Raw genomic sequence first — 26,986 nt, 5'->3', positions numbered from 1 at the left:
CTGCACACATGTATATATATATGTTATGTATAACTATTATTGTGTATTCATATATCATATATAAAGCATGTGTTTGTTGCCAGACTGAGGAACTGACTCTGGAGTATCGATTGTGGTGTTGGAGCATCTGTCAGTGGAAACAAGGGATAATTGGACTTTAAATCACGAAGCCAAATGCTTGCGCTCCCCACAGACACAGAGGTTTTAATTACGGAGACAGAAAGAGAGATAACGATGACAAAAAATCATAAAGATTATAACTAATTGTTGTGTACAGTCATACCAAATAGAAACCACCTAAACCGGTGTGTGTGTGTGTGTGTGTGTGTGTGTGTGTGTGTGTGTGTGTGTGTGTGTCTTAACTGATGTTCTTTTTTGTGCATGGACTAAAATTAGGCTTTTCTGCAGCCTTTTTTTTATTTTATTTTTTAATAAAGTCATGCCAGCTTTGCCTGTGAGTGGAACAGGAAATATTAAGAAAAAATATATACTTTAAGCCAATAAAAAAAAAAAAAAAAAAATTAAATAATTACAAAAGATGAAAGCATAAATAAGCACACTGACATCTCTCCTTCCTCAGGAAGTGGGAGGAATGAACCAAAAGTAAATAATAATAATAATAATAATAATAATAATAATAATTAAAGGGTATTAGAAAGTAGCATACGTGTAGGAGGATGACGTGGAGATGCACTTCCTGTGTCTGATGTACATACTGATCACATTCTGTTCTCTTGCTGAGGTGTTTAGATCCTCGTCGTGCTTCACCTTCACCGTGATTCGTGACCTTCATCTCAGTAGAGAAGTCGTTTATTCTACGACTGTAATATATCTAATGAACACGCTGTAGTTCAGCACAGGTGACATGTAAATACATGTTTATTATTTATATGATCACCCCTATGCCTCCTTCCCCACCCCCACCCCCACCCTCCCCACCCGCAAACCCCTCCTGTTTGTACATCGTGTACCGATTTCTTTATAAAGAAATTCAAGTTTGAAATTTGGATGTTTAGAACTTATAAACGATGACTAACATGAAACACATTTACAGTGTATATTGTGCTATACTCTTTTGGAGAACAATTCTATCAAATAAATAAAGATATACAAGTCTGCATATTTTCTTGTGACATGTCGTAATGTTGATGTGAGTTGTGTGACATATCGGTAGGACAGAAACAATGCAGTAGAGGGAAGTGAAATTCAATTTGGTACACAATGATCAGAGCACACGGAGAGGAACGATGCATTGTAGATGACTTGATTTCATCTGGAGCTGAGTAAGAAGGAGCAGCGACATCACGATAGATAGATAGATAGATAGATAGATAGATAGATAGATAGATAGATAGATAGATAGATAGATAGATAGATAGATAGATAGATAGATAGATAGATAGATAGATAGATAGATAGATGGGTGGCTGGGTGTTGATAGATAGATAGATAGATAGATAGATAGATAGATAGATAGATAGATAGATAGATAGATAGATAGATAGATAGATAGATAGATAGATTGGTGGCTGGGTGTTAGATAGATAGATAGATAGATAGATAGATAGATAGATAGATAGATAGATAGATGAATAGATAGATAGATAGATAGATAGATAGATAGATAGATAGATAGATAGATAGATAGATAGATAGATAGACTATATGGATACAAGTTTGTGGACACATGAGCATAAGATTTCTATGTGCTTCTTGAGTTCCCATTTGCTGCTCTACTCTTCTGGGAAGATGTTCCACTCGATTTTTTGTGGAGATTCTTTCAGCTACAAGATTGTCAGTAATGTCAGGTACTGATTTGCAGTCAGCATTCACATTCATCCAAATAGAGTTGGAGCTCTACAGCAGGAGACCTTCCACTCCAACTAATGGAAAGCATACTGTATCTTCATGAAGCTGGCATTGTGTCACGCTGGAACTGGTTTGGGTCCAATAATTTAAGTGAATGCAAAATGCTAATTTTCATGCTCCTGCATACACATATGACTGAAAAAGTCAGGTCTAGAGATTTAGTTGGATCGATCTAGAATCCCTAATATCAATTACAACATATATATATATATATATATATATATATATATATATATATATATAAAGGAGAGAGATAGATAGATATATACACACACACACACACACACATTATGTGTGTTGTGTTTGTTTTAAAGATGTAAATATATATATATATATATATATGTTTATATATGTTTATATTTGTGTTTGGTTCATTGCTATTGCACTGAGCAGGATGTGAAATAATATAGTCAAAAAATATTTTTATCAAATCAAACCTAAGGTTATTAAAGATTTTCCACTCTTTCAAGCTTGAAATGGTTTTGTTCTATGATCAGATTATTTAGTTCAGATCAAACATTTATTTCTCGAAAGACAAAACAATCTGGGAGTCGATTAGAGCGTATGACTTAGTATGTTTTATTAACTATTACATATTTATATTCAAAACATCTACACCTACAGTTCAAGGAAAAATAAAGGTTTTTTTCTATCCCTTCTTCTCCATTTCCTCATGTCCTTCCATCCGTGTGTTGCTACTGCCACCCCTGTCTCTTCTGTCTCAGAGCTCAAAAATACAGGGGAAGAGTGACTTTCTTTTTCACCTCTAGTCCAAGGGGGCTTGCTCTTTCTTCTTCTCGCCACGCTTCGGCTTCAGTGAGCCTGTAGAGACACACAACAGTGCATCAGTCACAGACAACACAAACACAATGACGCTCAATGGCAGATCAGTAAAGAAAGGAGTCTGGCGTGCCGTGGTTCTCCCCCAACGCTGCATTGCTTTAATGAATGCAATCTCGCACTGCCATGGCTCAACAGCTGCAGGAAGAGCAACCGGGTTTCAAATCCTGATGTTTTCCCGGATATCGGAGGTCAGTCCACGTGAAATGGAAATAAAAGCGACAGACTGAAGTGTGCAGTGATTAAATAAAGATAAAGAGGCTTTGTTGTATAAAATGCCAAAATGTCAGCGATCTCATCAACACCTGATCTATTCCTTTTTTCATACACCTCATCTCCTACACGTTTCTACTTGCCACTGATCAAGGAGCTTGTTTAAAGCTCAATTAATTAAACTCTAAAGCTTCATGAACATTTTATTTCTCGAAAACAGATATACATTCCTAAGATTTGCATCCATTTTTAATAGGAACGCGTTAATACACCTGCATGTTGATGCAGATCCGATTGATGCTCTGATCCGATCTATTATTTGGCAAAAAAATCCTATATGGAGAAAGGTGATGGGCCATTCATGCCATATTTGGGTTTTTGGATGGAGTGGAGTGGAGTGGAACCTTCTGATTTAGAGCTCTAGTCTTAACACTATTGAGCAGGAGATCATTTCTACCTGTGGCCATCAAACTATATAACTCCTCCCTCCCAGTGTTAAACAGCTGGACCATTATATAGATATAGGCAATATAGTTATAGTTTTTTCATGCCACACTTATATAATAACAATATCTAGGGCAATTATGTGCAATAATTTTATTGCGATAATAATAAGAATTGTTACATGTGCAATAACACAATTATTATTTATTAATGCAATATATTATAATTATTCATGTAGAATGATTTTCTACACATTTTATTTCATTTCACTTAATCTTTAACTTAATATGTATTGTTTTTTTTTTTTACATTTCTAATATTTTATTTTACTTTAATATTTACCTTAATTTTACTGTGAGCAACTGCAACCCAACAATTTCCCAAAGGGATCAATAAAATATTCTGACTCTGATGATTGAACACCTTTGGGATCAATTGGAATGCTGATTGCACCCAGTAACCCTCATCACATTAATAATGAAATATGCAATAAATCAATCAACCAGTCAATTAAACAAAAAAATAAATACAAAAATAAATATATTTATATGTGTAATATATAATATAATATTTGTTGATCATAGAGTGAACATAATTAGTGGTTTAACTTAAAATTTCCTGATCATGTAATCAATCAGCCAAATCTGCTTCAGCATGTAAATGCAAAATCAACACTACAATAGTCACAATTTTGATTTTTTATTTACTTTTTCACTCCCTTTTTATTGCAATGTGAAGTGTATACGCATCAGACGTAGCTGGCTCTGAAAACGTCTGTGAAAACGTCACACGTCTCACAGATTTCAGGTGGCTTAAGTGTTAATTGTGATTTACTATCAATAATGTGTCTGTGGAATACACATGAACGTACAGGACATATGTTTGACATTCAAAGACTAAAACCCACAAAAACAGTCCAGTTAAGTAGGTCCAGATGGACACAAAGATCCAATAAGGTATCTATTTATTCTTTCCATTCTTTAGGTGCAGCAGTGGGAAGTGTGACTGCTGCAGAGACATTTTATTTTGCATTTCTGTATGATTCATACTATATATATATATATATATATATATATATATATATATATATATATATATATATATAAAATAAGCAGACACACATTTCTAATCTTGTGCCACCGAGCAGCCGGGCTCTTTAGACCCCCATCACGGGTTTGACAGCTCGCAGCAGTTGCCTTCACTGCAATTTTTATATAGAAGCCAAATGATGTTCTGATGGTCTGGAGATCTGGGGACTAATGCTGCTGCTTATAATGTTCCATTTGCATATCTTTTTGCTGCGCTAAGCTCTGTACCTCTTATTGAGAGTATTATTTGGTCCTTCGGGTTGCACAGATGTGCACCTCTTACATCAGTGCTTTCTTTCATGGAAGATCCCCGAGAGAAATGTGTCTTTTGGCCTTCCTGAATAGAGGAGGAGAGATTGCATGGAATTCTTTATGAGGAAGGGGACAGGAATAAGAAAGGTACATTGGCCATGTGTGTATATATACTGTGCATATATATATATATATATATATATATATATATATATATATATATATATATATATATATATACACATACTGTGTGTGTGTGTGTGTGTGTGTGTGTGTGTGTGTGTGTGTGTGTGTGTGTGACAAATAGGGGTCACAAGAAAAAATTACAAACTCCTCCTCCTTTCGTTTCTTAGATTTTCCAAATCTACGTTTTATATTTTAAAATTTAAATTTTACCCAATGAACAATATATATCTTTTTCTTTTTTTTATTATCCTGACAACCTCCACCAAACAAATCAAAAGTGTTTTTTAAATCACACTCATATCCTTCCCCAGATGATTACTGAGCACTAACACTCAGCATTTTTCCTTTTACATTAAATGCTGGAATTTAAAATCTCTGCATGTCACAGGTCTGTTTTGCATACTGGATTTTCTAGATCGATAAAATATTTTTCAAGGCCGTGTTTTTGATCCGATATGCAGCCCATAACAACAAAAGACACAACGCAAGTCAGTGCATTTAACATCATTATGCATGAAGTTATTTTCCAATTTGACTCGGAAGCCTGGCATCCATTCTGTGGATGCCATTTCTCTGAATGTACGTCATATAAACTCCACCCCATCCTGGATTATTTTCCTATACAAACATCTCATCACAGCGAACTGATGAGTCACAGCAACGAATAATCCCTTTTAGTCACTTATGTTACTCATACACACATATCACTGACATGCAGTGTCCAAGCTCGATCAAAGCAGATCGCACATCTCCATATCGAGCAAATGATCCGATCACAGCCAAACAGAACACCAAGCAATTACAGCACAGAGACGTTGGATGTAACAGCAAAGGTGAGAAAATGTTATTTATCCAGATATCGACATACAAATACGAATCGCATGGTGTGAATAGAGCCTAACGGAGAATCTATTTAAGGTTTATTCATGGAGATACTGTCCCACACACTCCGCTATGATTCAGGAGAAATGATGATCGTCTCTGTTTTATATTTTTTTGACCTGTTCACATTGAAATTCGATATTGAAGCCTATTCGCCCACATACAATTTAGACTTGATTTTTAAATAAACCTGACCCAAAGTAAATCAAGAAATGTAGCTAAAGCATCACTTTCATTTATATATTATATATAAGTATATGAATTTTTAGTGTAAGGGAAATAAGTATTTAAAATATCAACATTTATTTAATACAGTTTTAATGCACTGATCCACATGAGCTTTTTGACCAGACACTGGAACTCTATTCAATTCAAATCAATTCACTTTAATTTCCACAGCACTTCTAAAAATTACTTTTAAAACAACATTGTCTTAAAGCAGCTTTACAGAGATAAAGGGTTACAAATTTGTATAAAAGAATGTATAAGTTTAGTGCTTATAAGTGACCTCTGTTATAAGGAAAAACTACATGAGATGTTATGATGAAGGACCCTTGAGAGGAACCAGACTCAAAAGGGAACCCATCCCCATCTTCAACTCTAAATGTCCATTACATTGTAAGTAGATCATCAAGAAAAAGCAGGTTAAAGTTCTAAATGTTGTGTAGCAAATTTCAAACTTTGACAGGCCTTTTCTTCAACATTGGAGACTCCCAGGGTGAGAGAGAATGCATAAATTCTGTGATGTTGGAGTGCACTGTCTATTGTTTCCTCTGTGATAATGGTACCTGCTGCCTATAAGTCTTTCTTAGTGGTGTTTGGTACTTGGGCGACTCTTCTAACTAACCTTCAGACTCACTGATCAGAATATGCAATCATCGTAATCAAAGATAATAATCACCCACAGCACAGCATTTTTATACCATCAGGCAAACGTTAAGGCTGATGAAAGTGATTTTACTATACTATTTAATATTTACATTACTTTTTTGTTTTTATATATATATATATATATATATATATATATATATATATATATATACACATAATGCAGGAAAACAATGCACAGAAATGCAGGGAAACCCCAGGGTCATTTTATGAGGTTAATATTGATGTTTCTGCTAGAGATGATGTATGCAGGCAGTGCTGCTGTGGCTCCAGTGAAAGAAGACGTGTTGAATTGTGTTTATTAGGTTTCTTGCTTTGAAATAGCCATTCATTCTCACCGTATGAGATTCCTGTGTGTGCTGCAGCACTCTGTTATATTGCGTTTTTCTTTAATATTAATGGTTTCTATAGACGTGGCGTCATGATGATAGTATTAAGAGGTGGATTGATTCAGGACACCACCAAAGGCCTGGGGGTAAAACGTACAGCCTGCTAAATATATTACAATTACACACTTGTATTCAGACAGATTGGGACATGCTGTGACTTTGTGTTGTCTTCATGAAGGTTTATAGCCATGTTTATGTTTATATTTGTGTAAGGTCACAATTACACACTTAGACAAAGGGCTTACAGAGTCGTGACCACCTTCAAAGCACAGAGAGCTGCACAGTTCGAGCTATTCACGAACGAGCTGCGGAATTAGATCGTTTTTCTAAACAATTATAATAATCAGAGATGATACGAGTTTTGGAAGACTGAATGCAGAGAGGAATAAACATGAGAGATAAATGACAGTGTCATCAGCGATGTTCCATTTGTTCCAACATATGCCTGGGAATTGCTTATGCACAGGCTAAAAAATCAACTCTCTTGTGTGTGTGTGTGTGTGTGTGTGTGTGTGTGTGTGTGTGTGTGTGTGTGTGTGAGTGAGTGAGTGAGTGTGTTTTAAATGGCAGATTTTTCAGAGAAAAGCAATTACCACCCACTCATCTGCCTCTCTAGATCCAGACCTCTTCACATAACTAACAGACAGACCTATCAGACATAACAGCTAGCAGACATATAAGTGGTCTTTTTTTTCTTTTCAGCACAGTTCAAGAACCAGGAATGATATTTTAGTTGGTTAGTTGTTGGCAGAATATCAACCCTTATAATGAACTGTTCCTTTTTTGTAACAATAATCCAATTTGTTAGGATTTTTTTTAAGGATCGCAAATATAGCAAATGTATTCAATAAAATTATAAATACTGAAAATACCTTGAAAAGCTTTTTTTATTTACTTGCTAAGGACCTTTGTTGACTTCAACCTTGTATTAACCTTCAGATACAGAAACTCGGTTTATGTGAAAAGACTCTTAGTGCACCAATCTATTAATAGAATGATAATAAACTTTCTTTCAGCTTCTCCCATTAGGGGTCGCCACAGCGGACCATCCGCATGTTTGATTTGACATGTTTTTACGCTGGATGCCCTTCCTAACGCAACCCTCCCCATTTATCCGGGCTTGGGACCGGCACTAAGGCTTGTGCAACCCTAATGGCTGGGGTTGGTTCCCTGACCGGGGTATTAATAGAATCATATTAATAAGTCAAAAATTGCTATCTATTAAAATGATCATGAGCCCAAAACCTTTTTTGTTTTTTTTCAACTACTTCAAAAAACAAAATAGTGCAAATAAGATGTCATGGCGAGTTCGAATCAGGAGTTTCTTCCATCATTTATAAATGTTCTGCTTGCAGTTGAACTGATGCTGAACTGTATGTTGGTGATCAGTAGATACAACAAGCGCCAATCAAAACACGTTTAAAACCCGCTCGCTCGACCCTGATTGGTGATTTGCTGCGTATCTGAAGTTTCTACATGAATTGTGAAATGGATATAAATCACACAAGGTTTATGTTTTCAATAAGCGATTAAATAAATAAATATAGCATTCAGCAAAATCGGGTTGATAACGAACTTTCACGTCTAGAAAATGTAGCTGAAATGAATATTCTTTCTCAAGACAAAAACACAGCAATGGAGTCAATTGAGTCCAAAGATGAATCCATAACAAAGGGCTAGTTTAATATTTTAGAGAAATCCTGTACTTCCTGAGAAATGTGTGTTTGTATGAAGATGTGATTACTCCTACCCTGTATCTTGGTCTTGGTCTTGCCACAGGGTTTGGTGGCGGAGACAGTGGTGAGGCAGTCAGCATCCGGGAGAGCGCGTTTCAGCAAACCAGTCCGGGTTTTCAGCCCTGTGTTCGCATCACACTCACCCCATAACTGGAAATCATACTTGCATTCACCTGAGCATGATGAGAAGCATGCAGAGGAATAGAGTGAGACGTTAGTAAAGGTTTTAAACAACAATTTTTTTTACATCCTCTTTTAGATCCTTATCAAATACAAGCCAGAGGCAGATTACTGAGACAACGTGAGGAAGGAAACTTAAGAAGAACTGAATCATCTGAGGAACAGGAAATAGTGGGAATATACAGGAAATCATTGCAGGATAGCGATTTAAAAGAGGAAAAAGGCAAACACTTTTAAGCCTGTTGAAAGATTTTCAACTTTGATATCGATACAGCTCCTGGTATGAAGTGGGAATTCATTTAGAGATGTTGCAAACAAGGTGTAACTAGAATAAAAGCATGCTCAAGACCCATGAAGACTATAATGACAAAGAAAAAATGTTCCAAAGCTAAAAACATGAAGACTGATGACAAATAACATCGTATGTTAGGATGTTGGGCGACCGCAAAGCGATCAGAACAGCATCAGTGAACCGACTGGGAAATATACACGATAAATGACGTTCTTCCGTAAGACATTCCCTCAGTTCGTGTTTTGATGACGATGCTGTCTAACACGTGGCTCCAAATCCGTTAAATCATAGCATTTACATCATCGAACCTTTGCTTGCCTTGTGCATGGGGACACTGTCATGCTGGAAGAACGTGGACTGCTGGATTTAAGATAAAAACTGTGTAATTGTGGCTTTGAATGCTGAAACAGACAGCAGCATTTGTAAGCAAAATGGAAATGTGATAATGCTGCAGAAATCGAACCAAGCATGTAAAAATAAAAATATTCCTAGAATGGCGAATTACAAATAACGTTACATTCAGGGTATCAGTTATGAACCATGGTGCAGTTCAGGACGCAAAAACAAGACTAGTTTGTGAATATAAAATGTAAGCTCAGGTGCTTAGAAGGAGATTGACTGCTGCAGGGCACCAGGCATGAAGGATCCTATCACTCCCTGGTTGAGTTCATGATTCTGTGATTCTCACTCGTTTCTCTGAAGCCCTCTGCTGGTTGATCTCTGCTTGACAGTCATGAGATGAAGGTAATGATCCACAATAGCTCCGCTGATTTCCATGAACCCTTTCTTCTACAGAGCCAAGTGAACACAAAGCTATCAGCGAAATGCCCTTTCTTATAGTTACAGAGATGCCGTTTCTTTACCCTCAACCTATATTACTCAATATTCAAGTTCAATATCAATCACTTATTTTATGGCATTTGGCAGACACCCTTATCCATTTATCTTATTTATACAATTGATGAGATATGGGGTTAAGAGCGTTATTAAGTGGCCAAGGACTGGCAGGATGGTGTGAACTGGATTGGAATTTGAATGCCTTAATCTCTAAACTACCACCTCCCATACTTACAGTACGTCTTTTACAGCCAGGAATTAAACAAACCCTGTACATTTAGTGTGTGTGATCCAGGCTTTATGATTTGGAGTGTTAGGGTTTGTATATATTCATTTCTCACTGCTGATATAAAATAATCTCTGTACCTTTCTTCGTTTGCCACACACACACACACACATGCACACACACATACACACACACACACACACATGCACACACACACACACACATGCAGACACACACACACACACACACACACACACCACAAGAATTATTGTCTTCCTTCGAGAGTATGAGCGAAAACGTATTCAATAGACACTAGAATGATTCACATTTTCACAAGTTTCTCCAACCAAATCCTCCTCATAAACAGTCTAAGCAATAAATAAAGAATTGTATTTTGTGGTGTAAAGAAAAAAAAAACATACATGTGTACCTGAGGCCTACTGGAGAAAAACCTGCACTTACTCTTTATATCAACATCTATAACTCTCTGTGCATTTTTTGTTGTTTTTTTTCTCTTTGGGTGTACTTTCTTTTTCTCACATTGCCACTTTAGATTATATATAATGTGTCTTGGCTTCATCTTGTGCCACTGGATTACGCCTCATGCTAATACAAGAAGCAATGGAAATCAAAGCTGGGTGTGATGGGAACAGACTCAGTTAGAACTCCAGCTAGCTCTGGAATGGTGTGGAGCCTGATGACAAAAATTGTGCCTAGGGGTTGTTTATACCAATCATCCACCTGTGGAGATACCAGAAACAAAACTATGGAGAGACCAGAAAGTGTAAAAAAAACAAACCTTCAAAATATCCTCCGACCACAACTTTTATAGTGGTGTAACCTTCTGATACTAATTTAATCAGTATAAATATACAGTGTTGGGTAGTAACGCGTTACTGTAACGCAGTTACTTTTGACAGTAACTAATACTGTAACACTTTACTTTTAAATAAAGTAACTCCGTTACCGTATGGTGTGTTGTCCGTTAAATAAATTAATTTCGGCTGAAGTGTAGGCTACAGTCTAACCTGTTTACAGCAGCGTCACATTGTAGGATTGGTGGATGAACCACTGTAAACAGGAAGAAGACGCGCTGTGGCCGTGTCTCCGTTTATTCAGGTCTGTGCGGCAGTAATGGCGAGTCGAGGCGAGAGCAAGACGAGTGTCTCAAAGTGGAAATATGCTCATTATTTCACTTTAGTTCAGTATAAAGACAAAAACGTTTTAGTCAAATATAAGCTGTGTCTTTCTGGTTCGAAGGTCGTAGCTACTGCGATAACAGCAACTCCAATCTGTTGAAGCTCCTCCAGAAACTCCATGCCTCGACAAAGCTAGAAGCTAGAAGCTAACCCAGGGTTCTGTTCTACATTGTTGATGGTTTTCATACTTCAGCTGTGAAAGGACCATTTTTAAGAGCTCAACACAACAGCTTTTATGATGCAGAAGCCACTTTAGTTTTTGATTGTGAATATATTATTCAGCTTGTTTTGTTATTTATTTCAGAAATCCTTGTGATATATTCAGTTTGTGCAGGTCTGACTTCAATTTTTGAATGAAGTAACTAGTAACTGTAACTAGTTACTATTTCTTAGTAACTAGCACAACACTATATATATATATATATATATATATATATATATATATATATATATATATATATATATATATATATATAAAATGCCTGAGCCAGACTAGATGATGAACTTATGCCTTTGAAATATCCATTGAAATGTCAGTCTGTTATCTGTGAATGTTCTGAGCGTCTGCATTTGGGATGGGAGCAACCAAGCAGTTGGTCTGAAAGAGTGAATAACAGAGTGGATTGTGTGCTTTTGACAAGCCATCTGCTTTCCTGTTCCTGGATTTGATTCAGAAAAAAAAATGGTCAGTGTGAAAACTGTAAAAATATAAAGCCAATAAGATATAGTAGTAGGCAGCTTTACCACTACAAACGCTCTTCCTGCCATCTCGAAATCATTCATTACATTTTACAGGTCCATTACACAGTGCAATAGTGCTGTTGTGAAGCTCAATGGGGTAAAATCTCTTGTCCTCAGAAGGTGTGTAGGTGAGTCAGAGAAAGGTCATGCTACAGTGAACCTCTTGTAGTAAACTAAGGATGTGCTGGACAGTAGTAGAACATGGAAGGTATTATATATGAAGGTATTATAAAGTCTGGGGACAGCGAGAGCAAGTAATGAATGGACATTCGGTAATGATGAGGAGTTCCCTTTTAAGTCTGGTTCCTCTCAAGGTTTCTTCCTCATACCATCTCAGGGAGTTTTTTCCATCACCACAGTCACCACTGGCTCACTCGTCAGGAGCAAACTTACAATTATATATAAAAAAAATCAACAGACAAAACTGAATTGAATTCTGTAATTTGATTTGATGGGAAATTAAGTGTGCACAATGTTCTGTTACCAAGTATCAAAATCTACAATCAGAATTGTGTGTTGCGTGTAGACGAGTCCAAATTTGCTCTTTTTGTCCATGCACACCATCACAATGTCCAGAAAAGGAGACCAAAGTGATACACATATGCATATATTTCAGCTCAAAACATCACAAATTGCATGTATCCTTCATTTTACGATTTCTTTTGCTCACTTTTTTTTTTTGAAGAGGTTCGCAGAGGAATTACACATCACTTAATCAATACCTCTTACTGTTTTACTGCTCAGTCTTACATTCTTTGGAGACAGTCATGCAAATTGAATCAATGCTTGGGCCAGGACACTGAAATGCCTCCCATTTTCACAGCATGCGGCATAAATGAGTCAGAAATAAGTGTACAGGAACCACAGCGTTAACATCGAGTGAGCACATTGGCAGAGTTGTCTATCATACATGTGGTGATTTGTTCAATAATCAATGTTTTAGTAATACGATGTCCCATATTGGAGGTAAAATACCAATTTTAATATGTGTAGAAAAAACACATTTAACAATCTGATTGATTGAATAGAGTGTATGAGCTAAGGAAATGATCAGTTGAAATACAATGATCTATTAGAGCTCCAAAAGCGGGTGAAAATTCCCCACAATTCACTACTACAGAACCAGTGACAAATTTGTTTTATTAATAATCTAATAAAATTCAGGAACACACTATGTAGATGAAAGTTTGTGGGCACCTGACCATAGAATTGGTATGTGCTTCTTTTTGAGCATCCCATTCCACATATAGTCTCCATTTGCTATTATAATAAGCTCCACTCTTCTGGGAAGATGTTCCACTATATTTTTGTAGAGATTCATTGAGCTACAAGGGTGTTAGTAAAGTCAGGTGTAGGCTTATGTAGCTTATTTGAGGAGGGCTGGGGTGCAGTCAGCATTCACATTCATCCGATTAGAATTGAAGCTCTTTAGCAGGAGATCTTCCACTCCAACCCATGTAAAGCAGATCTTCCTGGAGCTGGCTTTGTGCATTGTCATGCTGGAACAAGTTTGAGTCTCCTAGTTCAAATGAAGGGAATATTTCATGCTCGTGCATCCGAAAACATTGTAAATAATTGTGTATTTACTTTGTGTTACCAGTTAAGGGTAGGAGGCACATCTGGCTGGAAAAGTCAGGTGTCCCAATACTTTTGCCCATACAGTGTACATAGTGTGGTCATAGGCATAGGGAGGAGGCTCAATATAAAAAGAGCATTGACAGGGCCTAGAAATCTATGATGGAACCTGAACTAAATGCACTGTGTGAGAACAGAAACATGTTCTTAAATATATTAAAGAGCTGACAACGTTGCTTTAATTCTGCATGACATTATGTCGATTTCACCTCCAAACTGCTTCTTCCAGTTGCAGGGAATCTTGCAGCGTTGAGTTTTGATTTTCTGCTTGCAGTCAGCGCCTGTGCGGGTTCCTTCTCTAGTGCCCAAGCCGCAGTCGCCCTCATTTGCCACACACACACTCCACTGCCAGTCTCCACATCCTGACTTACGTTCTTTCTTGCCTTTGAGAGGACACACACACACACACACACACACACACACACACACACACACACACACAAAATAAAAAGATAGAAATAACAACATAAATGTCAGAGTTGTTACATCTTTAATGTGATCTTCCAAAAAAAAAAAAAAAGAAAGAAAATAGATATTTGATCATTGGGAACATATTAAATAAATTAAAAACCTACAACACCCTTTATGTATATGTCTGTACATCAGGTGTCTTCAACGTCAGGCAAAAGAGACATGGGGCAGGGGCCTCCTGATACAAAATGTGTCAAACACAACCACTGATATTAATAGAAACCAATCATATTATGCTTATATTATGGTAAGACATTTAAAACTTTGTTGTTGTTGTACATGCATTATTGTCTGTATATTTTCATATATCTTTCAAAAAGATTAAAGCATCATAACAAACCTATATTTTGCAATCAAAATTACAATTTATTAAGTTGTTCACAGTTGTCTTTTATGTTAATTTGTTTGCAGTTTTATGCATTTTTTTATTGTACCGTCAGGCGAACAATTACACATTTACATGAACATCAGCTTTAGGTTTAATAGACTTTTAATATAATAATTCTAATATTTTTAATGAAATATCTAATATTTCGATGATTTTACCCATTTTTATAAAAAGAAAAAATTCCACAATAAGGCCTGTAGGTAAATAACACACACTACTATTAATTACAGTGATTCTGATTACAACCAGCTGTTACTATAGGATTTGTTGAATGTTTGTTGTTGTGTTCCAATAAAAGCCACAAAGAACTTTACTGTTGAAAGATCAGGAGAGGGGTATAAAAGAATACTTAAGGCACAGAATGTCTAATGGAACAAAACCATCATCAATAAGTGGAGAAAATGTGGTACCGCAAATACACTGCAAAAATCAGGACTATCCACCAAAGTTGATGAGACGACAAGGAGGAAACTTATCAAGGTTCAGTTCTGCTTGTACTGGTCACTCCCTGCATGTGATTATGATCTCCTGTATTTTGTACTGGGCTGTGGGGCAGGGGGCAAGAAGAATATGCAAGCCCATCTGAATTATGATTCATTCGTTCAGATTTAAGATTCATTCCGTCAACGCAAGGACAATGTTTTAAGGTGTGATGAGACAAATGTTGAACATTTTGGACATAATTCTAAAAGGTATGTTTGGTGCAAAGCCAATACAGAGCATCATCACCAAGGTAGTGACAAAATAGTGACAGGCAATCATGGTGGGGGTACCATTATGCTTTGGGGTTGCTTCACTTCACTTGTCAAGATATACGGGAAAATTTAATGGTCCAAATACCATGATATTTTGCCATAAAACCTTCTGTCCTTTTTCAAAAGCTAATAATACAGAGGAATTTTACATTTCAACATGACAAAGCGCAAAGCACACATCAAAATGAACAAAGACATGGCTTCAGAAAAGGAGAATCTAAATCGTGGAATGGTCCAGCCAGAGCCCAGACTTCAATCCCATCGAAAACCTATGGAATGACTTAAAAAAAAGACATACACAGGAGATCCCTGCAAAGAAGAATGGGATAGGCTGGATGTCTGAAGTTAAAAGACTCATTCACAAAGACTTGATGCTGTAATAAAGGCAAAAGGTGATTTCACAAAATATGAAGGGGTGTGCAGACAAATGCACTCAGTGTTTTTTTTGTTTTTTTTATATTCCCAAATATAATTTTTTTACCCTGAATATCTGTTTGTTAGAAGATCACATTAAAGATCTAGCAAGTCGGACAATTATGTTTGTTATTTCTATCTTTAAATAAAAAACTCAATTTTATAATAGTGTGTAGACTAGATTTTAGCACACACCACTCAGATCTACATGGTTTCTTACTAATGAATCAATTAGAATAGATCAGTTTACCTTCATGGTATTAATAATGACACGTTATTTACCTTGTTTCGCTTCCTTTCCAACTTCTGACAGCACATCTGTAACAAGTAAGAGTGCCAAGACAGCGACACACACCCACTGCTTCTGCTGCATGCTGGGACAGAGCACAGGCATTACTGCAACCCTGGTTGTGAAAAGCATTAATTAATTGCATTGCTATTCCTAGGTTCAATCCAGCATACTTACAGTCCATATAAATATAAAAAATGCAAAGCGACATAAAATACAATTGTACGGTAAGAAAAAATATTTTTAGAGGAAGAGTTCTGAGCTCTACGAAGTCCTAAAACTTCTAAAGACTCGACAATTTACCAAGCATAAGGTACAGTGAAACAAATCCAAATCAAATTCATACAAAGTATGACGTAGTGAAATGCTTACTTATGACTGTTCTACATGTAAATATAAAAATATAGAATATAAATAAAAAAAAAATACAAATAAAAATACAAATTTAAAGAATAAAAGTATCAATAAAAGTATTATTTTTCAAATTGTATTTGTCATATGTACAGAGATCAATGACAGTTTGTACAATAAAATGATAAAGTGAGGCTACAGACAAACTAGCGCTACATTAAACATTAAACAATACAGTATACAGTAAAAGAGAAGACATAAGGAAATAAATGAATATATGTACAGAATCTCACAAAAGTGAGTGCACCCCTCACATTTCAGCAACCATTTTGGTGTATCTTCTCAATGGACAACACTATAGAAATGAAACTTGGATATATTTTAGAGAAGTCAATGATCAGCTTGTATAGCAGTACAGATTTACTGTCCTCTAACAATAACTCAACATACAGCCATTATTGATAACAGCCGTATGTCGTGTAACCATGCTATAGCCTTTATGCAAATCCTATGTCCTATTCGCTATGTTCATGTTTTTGGCTGCTTGTGTATCTTGTATTAGAGCAGTTAAAATTTGGTGTTTTAAGTACAAATTTATCATTCTGACCACTGGACACAGGAAGGAGATGGTCTTGACAACCTATTGAGCACCTGTGGGGCTTCTCAAGCGGAAGGTGAGAAGCTTCATGTGTCTAACATCCAGCAGCTCTGTGATGTCATTATGGAGGAGTGGAAGAGGATCCCAGCAGCAACCTGTGCAGCTCTGGTGAATTCCATGCTCAGGAGGATTAAGGCAGTGCTACATAACAATGATGCTCACACAAAATATTGACACTTTGGACACAGTTTTGACATGTTCACTAGGGTGTACTCACATTTTTTGCCTGTTATTTAGACAATAATTGTAAGTTGAGTTATTTTTAGAGGACAGTAAATCTGAACTGCATTGACTACTCTTAAATATATCTAGTTTTCATTTCTATATTATTGCCTCTTGAGAAGATATAATAAAATTATTATGTGTGTATATATATTTATATATGACATATTTTAGCATAAGGTACTTTATAAAAATAAAGAAGACAGAGGTGTACAGGGAGAAAAGAAATAAATAAGGAAATAAAGGGAAAAAATTGTAATAATGAGGCATAAGAGAGCTATAATTAACTTCAAGTGTGTGCAGAAGTGTCGGCTGCCATCACAACTATAAATAAATAAATAATAATAAAAAAAAAAAAAAAAAAATATATATATATATATATATATATATATATATATATATATATATATATATATATATATATATATATATATATATGTAACAGAGTTGGAAATTTTTAGACTCTAAGAAAAGAAATGAATCAGCGGAGTCATGTGATCATTCAATTCTAACTGCTGTCCGGTTCTGACTGGTGCTGAAAACACACACACATCTCTCTCTCTCTCTCTCTCTCTCTCTCTCTCTCTCTCTCTTTCATTTTTTTCTCTCTTATCATGTTAAAGAAGCAGAAAAGCACTCCGGCTGCTCTAAAGAAAAATGGCCATGAGATGTAGGTAATTATTGAGCCTCTGAAGCCCAAGTGCTTCGTTGTGCTTAAATTGCTGTGAAGCTGCAGCCTACCGATGGCGTTATCTGCATTCTTTGGTTTCATATAATTTACGAGTCTGCTTCCTCCTTTCTCTCATTCTTCCTCCATCTGCCTCATTTTCCACTTTAAACATACTCTTTCCACTCCTTATTTTTAGCTCTCTGGTTTCTGCCTCTGTAATTGTTGCTGTTCCTTCGCTCTGTTCATTAATCAGTGAAGAGCAGACTGTGGACTGGATCATCTGGATATCATCTAATTATTTCAGTTTCGCATCCAATCAAGCTCATCAGTGTAGAAGAAAATTACCAACAATCGTGTCAAGTTCATCATGATCTTCTTGTGCTACACAACATGGTTAGCAATTTATCTAGTATATGTGTGAATATGGCTAACTCAGCAGATTAGATTAATGGGCTTATCTAGGTAAAATATTTTGGAAGGCTAGAATCAACAAAAACTTGTTCCAAATGCTGCATAACCCTCAAGGAGCTAGCATTATTTTTATATTACAATATTTAATAATTTAAGATAAAAAATGGATATATACATTACATTTACAGCATATTTCAGATGCTCTTTTACCACAGCATCATCGAGAGCATCCTGACCAACTCCATTGCTGTATGGTACAGAGGCTCCACTGGGTGTGAACTTAAAGCCCTGCAAAAGCTGGTCAAAACTGCACAATGCATTACTGGCACCCAACTACCTGACATTGAGCACCTTCACCACAGCAGATGTCTGTGCAGAGCTCACTAGATCATCAAGGACTCTTCACATCCCAGTCAGAAACTGTTTAACCTCCTAGATGGAGACACAGGAACATACACACCAGAATCAGCAGGTTCAGGTCCATCTTTTTTCCATCCACCATCACCTTACTGAACTCAACACCGTTAGAACACTGTATAAACACTGTGTATAACTTCTGTACAATTGTACATATATACATAATGTACATATTGCATATTGTAATTTATATATCCCTCTTTCCTCACATACATACTGGAGTGCCAGCTCCAGTCCCAACTCATGAAGATTATAGACCTTCAAAGAAGTAGATGCTGACCTCGCAAACATCCCGAACCATCTAGAGATGTACCAGCACCATTTGGATTCCACTTCATGTGGAGTTTGGACATTGGACCTCTAATAATATTTAAAGGCTCTGGCATGGAGAAGCTGGTGTTGGATCAATGATGACCACAAAATGTTGTGCTATTTTATGAGTTGCTTTGTAGCTCCTGGTTCCACAAAGTCAAATGACTGTATAAAACTGTAGAAAGGACATTACTCATAATCTCACGCTGTAGTACTTATGATATTTCCAATTCTCCAGTGTTTTGTATTGTTTTAAGTTTTATAATCACACTCTTGATATCACCCAAATAAGGATGGGTTTCCCTTTTGAGTCTGGTTCTCTCAAGGTCTCAGTCGCCCCAGGCTGCTCATCAGGGGTAAATACATCTCATTCACTTTAATTCTTAAGTTCTGTAAAGCTGATTTAAGGCAATGTCCATTGTAAAAAGCGCAAAAACATGAACTTGAACGTATATCCTTTCACTTGTACCTTTACAACAGTGTCTGCACATTTTTCACTGCCATAGCCTTATAACTCTTTACTTGTACTTTTCAACAGTGCCTACACATCATTTAACTACTATAGTCTTTATATTCATTCACTGTACATATGTCTACAAAAATCTATACATATATTACATACTGTTCACATACATATTTATCAGCACTTGAAAATGTGCACTATTGCTACTATTTGCACTTCTGGTGCATGCTAAACTGCATTTCGTTGCTGTGTACCTGTACTATGCAATGACAAAGTTGAATCTATCTATCTATCTATCTATCTATCTATCTATCTATCTATCTATCTATCTATCTATCTATCTATCTATCTATCTATCTATCTATCTATCTATCTATAAATATTGATATGTTCATTGATATAGACTTAAAGCACTGTTCGCTCTGAATAAGGGTGTCCGCTAAATGCCATAAATGTTAATGTGATGTAAATACAAGAAGTAAAAGTAGACTCTTCCTACACTTTCTAGTCTTTATCTAAATCTATCAATTAAAATGACTACCATAACCAAAGGTCAGCAGCAGCTCCAACAGAGAAACAGCAACCATTCAACAGATTTGTTGTGATTTGACGGATATAAGCCGATGTTCCACTGATTTCGTTGCCTCACTAGAATTTTAGCTCAATAAAAGTCTAATTTTGGAAATGCAACAATGTGTAAACAAATTGCAAAGAGATGCAGATGAGACAACTGTCAAAAATCAGTTTTATAGCAAATAACGAAGTATTCTGATGATTTTCAAATCCTAAGTGCATACAGTGTCTATAATATGCAGAAGTGATTTATTATGGCATTTCTACTAGAAATGTTGCTAAAATTTGCCGAATGATATTAGCTGTTGTGTGAATAGAAGCATGTTCAGTGACATGTCAAGCTTTTTAGATAAAGCCTGTCTGAAAATACTCAAACTAACCAGTATGTTGTTGAATATGAACTACATGTTAAATGAGTAATCACCAGACAGCCCATTAGCTAGTGTAATAGCCTCATGATTGAATTTTGTCTGGGGTTATGTTATTATTAATGTCATCCTGCAACAAAATCTATAGAAAGAACTGAAAGAAAGTCTTTTGTTATAAAAGTCAGCCTGATGGATACAGCATTGTGTAGAATGGATAGGTGTTTTGTCTGAGACAGGTGGCAGGTAATCGCTCATACAATGGCAAAAAAGAAAAAAAACAGCAAAGGATTAGAAGTTCTGTTTTTTTTCCTCTTTCTCTTGTCATTTGCGCTGACAAGCATCTGCTTCACGACACAGCCCATGTGTTTTACCTGTGGGGATTTAGCGTATGCTATTTTAATCAAATAACAGATCGTGCATGCAAATTCAATCGGAACTTAATTGGATTTTGAAGCCGTAAGAAAGGTTAAAAGGGTTACAAAAAACACTCATACTTCAACCTTCCACGTTTTTATTATGCGCAATGACAAAAAGCAAGTCAGAAATTTAGACAAACTAAAAATGCTAATGCCGCATGTGTCATAGTCGATTCTGGTCTCCTTCTCGCTCTGGAAAGCTCACAAATCTCGAGCTCAAGGCGTCCCTCGCATTTCTTCTCTTCATTGTGAATTCAGTGGAGCATACAAAAGTTGGACGTGGACTTGGAAATATTATTTCACAGAGACTGCATTAGGAACAGGCAAATATATTAGCATAAAGTACTTTGCAGTGGCAAAACTGCACACCGAATCAATAGTGTGTGATTTTTGAAAAGCAAACCAAAGCTCTTTCCAAATTGTGCACCTTCAACCTAACTATAGACGGTAATATTTAGCGTTGTTCTTGATTTTGCTAAGCATCTTGGATTGGAGAGTATTGGTAATTTCTTTTAGCTTTTGTGACAGGTTTCTCCGTGCATGCTGTTCATAATCGACTTTATGAATCATAATGTTTGTAGGGGGAAAAAACAGTATTTTTGTGCTGTTTTGCATGTTTCAGGTGGTGAAAATCTGTCAACACGTTGGCATGGCTAAATTATGTAGAGGAGCTTTAACATGGAATGAGCAATAATTTATCCTCCTTTATAAAACAGAAGGTGTCTATGAAATTTTCTCTTCACTTGAACTAGGAGACCCAAACCTGTTCCAGCATGACAATAAAAATCTGCTTTCCATGGGTTGGAAAATGTGGAAGATTTCCTGCTATAACACCCGATCACACACCTTGGGATGTGTGGGATGAATGTGAATACTGACTGAACCCCAGGCCTCCTCACCTCACCTACATCAGTACCTGACTTTTCTAACACACCCTTGTGGATAAATGAGCACAAATCTTCACAAAATCTAATGGAACATCTTCCCAGAAAAGTGAAGCTTATTATAACAGCAAATGGAGACAGACAGTGGAATCAGATGTTCAAATCTTATGCTCAGGTGTCCACAAACTATATATAGTGGAATTGCAGTGGTGAATGAAGTACACAATAATATAATCGAATTAAAGCGGACTCCAGTAAAAGTAACAGTTCTCCTTGTGCATTTCTACTCAAGTAAAAGCACTAAAAGTTATTTTTAATCCAATATAGGGCAAGTGTATTTGAAAAATGAATGCAATTCAATGTTACTTTCCCATTCATTTCTGCCATTGAGATGCTTTTATCTGCTAAAGGTTAAATCCAAAGTGTTTCTCTCATGTAGTAAACTCACCATGAGCTTGTGTAAATAAATCAAAGAGATCCTCAGCATTTTATTTCTATAAGAATACATTTTTATTCCAAACGTGCAGCTGTTACTGTTTTATTGATCTATTTCACTATTTTGCTAATCATGTCCTTAGGATAGTATTTAAGGAAACGAGTTTTTCACACTTTTTTCGAAGGCGCTAGTTTAAATTGACATCTCTGTGTCTACAGTCGAATAATTATGGTCTGTATTTCATAAATAATTTAAGCTAGTGATGCAATACAATGTTGAATACAACCAGGCGTCTGTTCAGGTCTGAAGACTACCCTGTACTAGTAATAAAATGATGAGGGATTTGTTATGCTCATAAGAGAGATTTGCAGTCAAAGTCAAATGCAGATAAGACGATGATGGGATATTCAGGAAATGTCACATACAACTCCTTCAGCAACATTCCTACTTACTAGAACTGATAGGGCTGATTCGTCTCTGCAGGAAGCAAACGGATGAGAAAATGGTGATCATTGGATCCTTCTACATGAGCTCAGTAGGCAGTGCTGAAGACCAAACTTGTCGATATAGCTCCACTACAAAGCTGTGTACATGTGTGTGTGTGTGTGTGTGTGTGTATAAGATAAGCCTCAGTGCAGACAGACTGCATTATACCACACTATTAACTCATTGATTGCAGTCGGATAAGGTGCCCTAATTGAGGGACACGATCAGAGCAGCTCATGCTCACAATATTAAATAGCAAAAGAATTACACACACTACAAAGTCAAATCAATCACTAAATGGAACACATTAAAAGGTCCAAATGTCAACTCATCAAAATGTATATGTAGTATTCTTTGGAGTCAGTGTACGCATGCATGTACAGGTGCACCTCAATAAATTAGAATATCATTAAAAAGTTTATTTATTTTAGTATTTCAATACAAAAGTGAAACATGTATATTATATAGATTCATCACACACAGACTGATATATTTCAAGTGTTTATTTCTTACATTTTTATAATGATGATTTTGGCTCACATTTAATAAAATGTAGACCAATCACTAATTTTTAGTGAATTGTTGGCCTTCTGGAAAGTATGTTTATTTACTGTATACGTACTCAATACTTAGTAGAGGCTCCTTTTGCTTTAATTACTGCCTCAGTTCGGCATGACATGGAGGTGATCAGTCTGTGGCACTGCTGAGGTGGTATGGAAGCCCAGAGTTCTTTGACAGTGGCCTTCAGCTCATTTGCATTTTTTGGTCTCTTGTTTCTCATTTTCCTCTTGACAATACCCCATAGATTCCTGGCCAGTCAAGCACACCAAAACCATGGTCATTTAACCAACTTTTGGTGTTTTTTGCAGTGTGGGCAAGTCCTGCTAGAAAATAAAATCAGCATCTCCATAAAGCTGGTCAGCAGAGGAAGCATGAAGTGCTCTAAAACTTACTGGTAGACGGCTGTGCTGACCTTGGACTTGATAAAACACAGTGGACCAACACCAGCAGATGACATGGCTCCCCAAACCACCACTGACTGTGCAAACTTTACACTGGACCTCAAGCAACATGGATTCTGTGCCTCTCCTCTTCTTCCTCCAGACTCTGGGACCTTGATTTCCAAATAAATTGCAAAATTTCCTTTCATTTCATCTAAAAAGACGACTTGGGCCCACTGAGCAACAGTCCAGTCCTTTTGTCCTTTGCCCAGGTAAGACACCTCTGATGTTGTCTCTGGTCAGGAGTGGCTTGACACAGGGAATGATTGCTAGCCCATTGCTAGCCCAGTTGTAGCCCATGGATACGTCTGTGTGTGGTGGCTTTTGAAGCACTGACTCCAGCTGCAGTCCACTGTTTGTGAATCTCCCCAAATTCTTGAATTGGCTTGTTTAATCTTTTTTTAACACATTTTTTTCCTTCCATTTAACTTTTCAATAATGTACTTGGATACAGCACTCTGGGAACAGCAGCTTCTTCCTGGCTCATTCCCATGTCAATGATCGTCTTCTGGACAACTGTCAAGTCAGCAGTCTTCCCCATAAATGTATAGCCTGAACCAGACTGAGCCACCATTTAAAGGCTCAGGAAACCTTTGCAGGTGTTTGCATTTAATGAGCTGATTAGATTGTGACACCACGAGTCTCCAATACTGAACTTTTTCACAATATTGTAACCAACTGAGATAGTGAAATTTGAGTTTTTATTAGCTGTAAACCTTAAAAAAAATAAAAATAAACACTTGAAATATATGTGTGATGAATCTACATAATATACGAGTTTCACTTTTTGTATCGAATTAATAAAATAAATAAACGTTTTAATGATATTCTAATCTATTGAGATGCTGTTGTGTGTGTGTGTGTATATATATATATATATATATATATATATATATATATATATATATATATATATATATATATATATATAGTACACTCATACACTCTATACAATGACAATAACGTTGAATCTAATCACAAACAGGGTCAGGGTCATGCAGATGCAGAATCACTGAACAAAATGAAGATGAATTCACACACATTGTGGACACCTAAACATAAAATTGGTATGTGCTGCTTTTTAAACTTCTTGAATACCATTCTACATTTAGTCTCCATTTCCTGTTACAATAAGCTCCACTCTGGGAAGATTCTGGGAGGATGTTTCACTAGATTTTGTGGATATTCGTGAGATTCATTCAGCCACAAGAGTGTTAGTAAAGTCAGGTACTGATGTAGGTGAGGTGAGGAGGCCTGGGGTCCAGTCAGCGTTTACATTAATTGTTTAATAGGGTTTATAGCTCTATAGCAGGAGATCTTCCACTCCACACCTTGTAAAGCATATTTTCATGGAGGTGGCTTTGTGCACAGGCACATTCTCATGCTGGAAACATTCGGATCTCCTTGTTCAAGTGAAGGAAAAATTCATGCTTCAACACCCAAAGACATCTCATAAAAATGTGTTCCCCCAACTTTGTGCAAAGAGTATTTTTATTTTAGCAATGATATGATCTCCAAACAACACAAAAAGCCATCATTTACAGGCTCATTCAGCAGCTCGAGATGAAGAGCAGGAGAGATTGAGACTTTAATGGAGTATAAATATAAATATATCAGAGCATTAAATAGGTCGAATCATTCTGATTGTTCACACTTGCACACACGCACAATGGCTGTGATTTTGGAGTGGGACCACCGTGTGTCTACGAGTCCAAATATGTAAATGCTCTCTTTGTTCACAGTCGACACGTGGTCTCACGCTAATGAACAACCACCCTCGCTGCTGGATAACATAAACGCTCACTCGGGGGAAGATAATAAAGCTTTGAAGAAACATGATTCAGAAATGAGTGCGGATAAAAGATTTGGACGGCGTGAAAATAACGCACAGAGCAAATAGTGAGGCCTGTAAATGCCGATGGCGCTAAGTGATTCTCCTCATAGAGAACGCTGAAGAACGAGTGGCTGAATGTTTGTAGGGTTTATATAGGAAATTACAATTAATCCAAGCAGGAGCAAGGTCACAGCAAGGTCAAATGTCTGAAATTGTTATTCTCACATAGTTTTCTTCTAGTTTGAAGTGTTTTCGAGAGTATTTCTGGCAGACAAATTACTAACCTGAAGGACTCGACTTGCTGGTGGTGGAGGCATTGCATTCTACTTGTCTAAAAATAGAAGGAAGCAGCACTGGCATTGACTTGTGTTGAAGTGTTTTAAAAGCATACCGAAAAAAATATTCAGTGTGTCAGCGCAAGACTGACCTCCTATTTTTCTGGTGCTTCATTAGATACGAGCCCAGGCTGCTCAAGCAGATGTGATTTGTTCTAGGGAATGAAGGGGATGTCACTGAGGGGCTAAATCAGTGGTTCTCAAACTTATTTTTTGCCATTCCCCAATTTAAAAGGGTGGAATCCAAGCTCCACCTGTCCCTTCATCACTCAAAAAAAATGGCAATAAAATTTTAAAAGATTTATTGAAATATAAAGTTCTAACTCAATAGCATCAAACAGAATCAAGTTCAGAAAGAAAGACAATAAAAGTGTAGATTTGTAAGGTACCATACAGTGCCTTGCAAAAGTATTGACCCCCCCTTGGCGTTTTTCCTATTTTGTTGCCTTACAACTTGGAATTAAAATTGATTTTTATTTGGATTTCATGTAATGGACATACACAAAATAGTCCAAATTGGTGAAGTGGTGCGTGCATATGTATTCACCCCCTTTGCTATTAAGCCTCTAAATAAGATCTGGTGCAACCAATTACCTTCAGAAGTCACGTAATTACTTAAATAAAGTCCACCTGTGTGCAATTTAAGTGTCACATGATCTCAGTATATATATATATATATATATATATATATATATATATATATATATATATATATATATATATATATACACCTGTTCTGAAAGGCCCCAGAGTCTGCAACACCACTAAGCAAGGGGCACCACCAAGCAAGCGGCACCATGAAGACCAAGGAGCTCGCCAAACAGGTCAGGGACAAAGTTGTGGAGAAGTACAGATGGGTTGGGTTATAAAAAAATATCCAAAACTTTGAACATCCCACGGAGCACCATTAAAGCCATTATTAAAAAATGGAAAGA

At 36.5% G+C, this 26,986-nt stretch overlaps 1 protein-coding gene across 2 annotated transcripts in view; it reads right to left on the bottom strand.

The window, feature by feature from the left end:
- Positions 1 to 2,424: 2,424 nt before the first annotated feature.
- The window catches only part of ptn (pleiotrophin), a 43,321-nt gene continuing 18,759 nt past the window's right edge, over positions 2,425 to 26,986 (bottom strand). The window contains exons 2-5 of one of the 2 annotated variants that reach the window (XM_046859603.1): positions 16,208 to 16,329; positions 14,107 to 14,280; positions 8,802 to 8,960; positions 2,425 to 2,691 (exon numbers count right to left, since the gene is read on the bottom strand). In XM_046859603.1, the coding sequence (XP_046715559.1) occupies positions 2,636 to 2,691; positions 8,802 to 8,960; positions 14,107 to 14,280; positions 16,208 to 16,319 (501 nt within the window). In that variant the 5' untranslated portion in view covers positions 16,320 to 16,329 and the 3' untranslated portion in view covers positions 2,425 to 2,635. The remainder of the gene's footprint in view (positions 2,692 to 8,801; positions 8,961 to 14,106; positions 14,281 to 16,207; positions 16,330 to 26,986) is intronic. The other variant, XM_046859604.1, reaches the window with a different exon arrangement.

This window comes from Silurus meridionalis, chromosome 10, assembly GCF_014805685.1.
Source record: "Silurus meridionalis isolate SWU-2019-XX chromosome 10, ASM1480568v1, whole genome shotgun sequence".
Taxonomy (NCBI): Eukaryota; Metazoa; Chordata; class Actinopteri; order Siluriformes; family Siluridae; genus Silurus; species Silurus meridionalis.
This window is presented reverse-complemented; position numbering and strand designations above follow the sequence as displayed.